General features: G+C 45.4%; 1 protein-coding gene across 1 annotated transcript in view; it reads right to left on the bottom strand.

The window, feature by feature from the left end:
- The window catches only part of DLGAP3 (DLG associated protein 3), a 39480-nt gene that overhangs the window by 15025 nt on the left and 19621 nt on the right, over window positions 1-4834 (bottom strand). The window contains exon 6 of the mRNA XM_021683681.1: window positions 4684-4769. Coding sequence (XP_021539356.1) covers window positions 4684-4769 — 86 coding nt within the window. The remainder of the gene's footprint in view (window positions 1-4683; window positions 4770-4834) is intronic.

A 4834-nucleotide genomic window follows, 5' to 3' on the forward strand; every position in this document is an offset into this window, starting at 1 on the left:
CCTTTATACAAATGGTTCCAAGGAACAGAAACACAAGGAATGCTACCGAACTCATTTCAGGAGTCCAGCATCACCTAAATACCTGAACTGAATAACCACAATAAAGAAAATTGTTAGTTAATATCACTTATGAACACAGATTACAAAAATCTTAAAGTAACAGCTATTGAAAAATCCAGTAACGTATACAAAAATAACACAGCAAGACTGTGACAAAAACTGCTAGAGTTCCGTATGCCCCTTCTTCTCTTTGTCTTTAGCCATAAGCACCCTGATCTGCAGCTATGTGCCTTGTTCATTGTGCCCTGCTTCCCAACTAAGACTACATGCCGCAGCCTCGCTTGCAGCTAGATACCATCACATGTGGTTTCAGCCAATGCACTGTAGGTGAGGGTGTTGGGTGTAGCTTTCAGGAAATCTTTTTTTAAGAGGCAGAACTGCATCCCTCCTTTCTTCCTCCTTGGTACTTCTCAGAACGCAGACAGGACAGCTGGAGCTTGAGCTTCAGCTCCCGGGACGGAGGTGATACACAGAGTGAAAGAGCAGCAAGATAGAAAAAGCCTGGATCCCAACACTGCACTTCGACACCCACACTTCTTCTTTCTCTAAGTGAGAGACAAATGCACTGAAGAGACTACAGAGGTCCTGTTACAGCCAAACTTCACCCAAACCGATAATAGGATCAAGCAGGGTTCATGCCAGGAATGAAATAATGGATCAACATGGAAAATCTATTAATATAATTCATATTACAGATGAAAGAAGAAAATCTATGATCATCTAAGTGGATTCTGAAAAAGCATTCAATAAAATTCCACTCTCATTTTCTGTTTAAAAAGAGGGGCGCCTGGGTGGCTCAGTTGGTTAAGTGACTGCCTTCGGCTCAGGTCATGATCCTGGAGTCCCGGGATCGAGTCCCGCATCGGGCTCCCTGCTCGGCAGGGAGTCTGCTTCTCCCTCTGACCTTCCCCCTCTCATGCTCTCTCTCTCTCTCTTTCAAATAAATAAATAAAATCTTTAAAAAAAATAAAATTAAAAAAATAATAAATAAAAGTAAAACCTCTTAGCCAACTAGGAATAGAAGGGAATTTCCTTACCCTTATAAATAGTAACCATCAAAATCTGTACCAAACATCATTTTACTTATGAGTAGGATTTGAGAAGATATCCACTAATGTCAGGAATGGGACAAGACTGCTCCACTCAAGAGTGAACTAGAAGTCCTATTCAATGCATTATTCCAAGAAAAGGAAATTAAAAGAATCTGGATTTAAAAGAAATATCATCCTAGGGGCACCTGTGTGGCTCAGGCAATTAAGCATTTAACTCTTGATTTTGGCTCAGGTCATGATCTTGGGTTGTGAGATCGAAACCCATGTCACACCCAGCTCAGAGCCTGCTTCAGATCCTCTCTCTCCCTCTCCCTCTGCCCCTCCCCCTGCTCATGCACATGCTCTCTCTCTCTCTCTCTCTCACTCTCTTTCAGAAAGAAAGAAAGAAAGAAAAAGAAAGAAAGAAAGAAAGTTCCTCATTTGAAAAAATAAAAGAAGACTAAATCAGAGAGGGACAGAAACCTTAAGAGACTCTTTTTTTTTTTTTAAAGATTTTATTTATTTATTTGAGAGAGAGAATGAGATAGAGAGAGAGAGCATGAGAGGGGGGAGGGTCAGAGAGAGAGGCAGACTCCCTGATGAGCAGGGAGCCCAACGTGGGACTCGATCCCGGGACTCCAGGATCATGACCTGAGCCGAAGGCAGTCGCTTAACCAACTGAGCCACCCAGGCGCCCAAGAGACTCTTAATCATAGGAAACAAACTGAGGATTGCTGGAGGGGTGAGCGGTGGGGGGATGGGGTAACTGGGTGATGGACATTAAGGAAGGCACATGATGTAATGGGCACTGGGTATTATATAAGACTGATGAATCACTGACCTCTACCTCTGAAACCAATAATACATTATATGTTAATTAATTGAATGTAATTTAAAAAAAAAAAAAGAAATATCCTCATTTACAGAAAACATGACTAAAACCCATCATGATTTTCAGATAAACTATGAGTCCCAATAAGAGACAGCAGCAAAGTTGCTAAATACAAAATCACCATATAAAGCTTTACATTCTTCCCATACACTAGTAGTGCCCAATTATAAAATACAATAGAAAAAAAGATCCTCCATAATGCAAAAGACTGTCACCTTTCTTCTGGATCAGGAAACATTCCTGCTTACTAGCCTTCCCACACTCACTATTATTTCCCTCAAATTCATTCTCCACTTAGCAGCTAGTGATCTTTTGTAAACATAAATTAGATCCTGTCATGCTCCTTTCACCTTTTAATGGCTACTCATCAGTTATAATTGAATTCCAGTTCTTTATCATGCCCATGCTCTGCATGACCTGGCGCCTGCCTATTCTCCGATCCACTCCCTCACCACTGCCCCATCCCATTCCACACCACCCAGAACCTTTTTTCAGTTCCTGACGCGTGTCAAGCTCTGTCCTGCACTAACGCCTTCACATATGCAAGTCCCTCTTTCTGCAAAGCTTTCCCCCCAGTCATCACCTGAGTGTTCCTAGTCAATCCTCGAGTCTCAGCTTAAATGTCACCTGCTTACCCTAAATAAGATCGCTTCTCTCTTAGCTTTTTTCTTTCATAGTCCCACCATAACAAGTAATAATATCCCATTACATATTATACCATAATGTATAATCATATTTTTAGTTGTGGATCTTTTATTCATTGTCTCAATTCCCTTCTAGACCATAACTTCTACGAGGGCAAGACTCACTTCTTTGATGTTTCCCTGAGCCTTTAACAGGAACAGTCATATAACAGATGCTCAGTAAGTATTTTTCCGAATGAATGAATGAATGAATGACAGAGTTTGCTAATTTAGCCTGAATCTCAGTAGAATGCCCACTGCACTCTTCCCAGGACTCGGGCTTGTTAGGAAGAATAGGGGGACCCCCGAGGGCCTAACTGGATGAGGGAACAAGAAACCTTGTAAGGGAGTGGGTGGGGGTAATGGGCTTGGTTTCTGGTACCTGGGGCAGTAATAAGAGTTGGGGGAAAAGTTCTCAACACAGAGCTATATCCCTCCATGACTCCTACCCCACCTCTCAAGAACCCAGGTCATGGACTTGCGAATTGGGTTTGCCATAAAGTGCTACTTTTCTGGGATCTTTGTGGAATATTAAGAGTTTGAAGGAGGGGCATCTGGGTGTCTCAGTCAGTTGAGCATCTGACTCTTGGTTTTGGCACAGGTCATGATCTCATGGGTCATGGGATTGAGCCCCGCATAGGGCTCCTGGCTCAGCGAGGAGTCTGATTGAAGATTTTCTCCCTCTGCCCCTCCCCACTCTCTCTCTCTTTCTTAAATAAATAAATAAGATCTTTAAAGACTTATTTATTTAGTTGAGGGGGGGAGGGGCAGAGGGAGAGGGAGAGAGCCAAGCAGACTCCCTGATGAGCACGGGGCCACACACGGGGCTCGATCTCATGGCCCTGAGATCACGACCCGAACCAAAACCAAGAGTCGGACACTTAACCAACTGAACCACCCAGGCGCCCCAATAAATAAGTCTTTAAAAAAAAAAAAGAGTGTGGTGGACAGCAGCTTTCAGGACTGATGGGGGCAATAAGGCAACTATCTATCACCCTTGATTGATGGAGGCATTTACAGCCTCAGGAGCATATGGAACTGCAAGGAGCTGGAGTATATAATGGAGAAAAATGGTGAAGCCCACGGGAACCCCAAGAAGACTCGATCAGGCACGCACAAGATACTCCCAGGGACTCCCAGAAAGAGCTAGGGGAACTTTAGGGGAAGGCAAAAGGCCCAACAATGGCAACTGGGAACAGAGCTACGAGGGGCTGCTACTAGGACTCTAGTTTTCTTCCTCCTGGGCTACACAGATTACCATGAAACCCTTACAGCCACCCTACTTAGGGCCACTGGCCTGATGGCACTACAGCCCAGGGGACAGACGGGCCACCGTGAAACTGCCACATGGTCATTAGAGAAAGTGGTCTTCCCACAGGAAGCCAAAGACTGAGAGACTCCTCCCAGTAACCCCTCCAAAGCTGAAATGCTAATTTTTCAGCTGGAAAGTAAGGAAACTGTGTTTCTGAGGCCACGTAATGCCAAAATAGTGGCTGCTGGTAATTCTACCATCTCGAGTACACCACAGACTCAGGCATATAATAGGTCCCCCTGACTGGTTAAATGCTTGCCTGAGCCAAGTGAGGAGGAGTGTTACATTTGCCAGGGGCCCCTGAGAGGCAATCTTCATGTTTATTTGTTTCTTTTTGAGCTCACATACTTGTACACCACAGGAAGCAAGGAGGGACTGGAAAAATCCTGTTATCCCCCATAAACGACAATTGTTGGAGGCCTGCTCAGCACCTACCCGCTACCTCTCCCTACTGTCCCCTTCTTCCAACCACTTCTGTCACCTCGGAGCACGCGGGACAGGCGTGGGTACAAGGAGAACTCACTCTAGGTCTGATGACTGGTGACATCTCTGAGGATAACCTTGAGGCTGCTCGCCATTGGAAGGTTTTGGTCTCCCGTCCAGAAAGAGAGGGTTTGCAGGCAGAGCGGACCAAGGAGGGCATGATGCAGTCCTCTCTCTTCTTCTCCCCAAAGGAAGGCCTGAGATGGCCCCACCCAGACCTACCTCTTGTCCTCTTCCACCTGGACGCCGATGGAGTGGAACTCTCTTCGACTCCTGTTCTCAGTGTCCGAGTCTGAGATGGTCTCCACCTGGCGGCAGGATTGGGTGAGTCAGTGGGCCGGGGCCAGACCAGGGACACAAGCCCTCCCCGGGG

Source organism: Neomonachus schauinslandi, chromosome 4 (assembly GCF_002201575.2).
Source record: "Neomonachus schauinslandi chromosome 4, ASM220157v2, whole genome shotgun sequence".
Taxonomy (NCBI): Eukaryota; Metazoa; Chordata; class Mammalia; order Carnivora; family Phocidae; genus Neomonachus; species Neomonachus schauinslandi.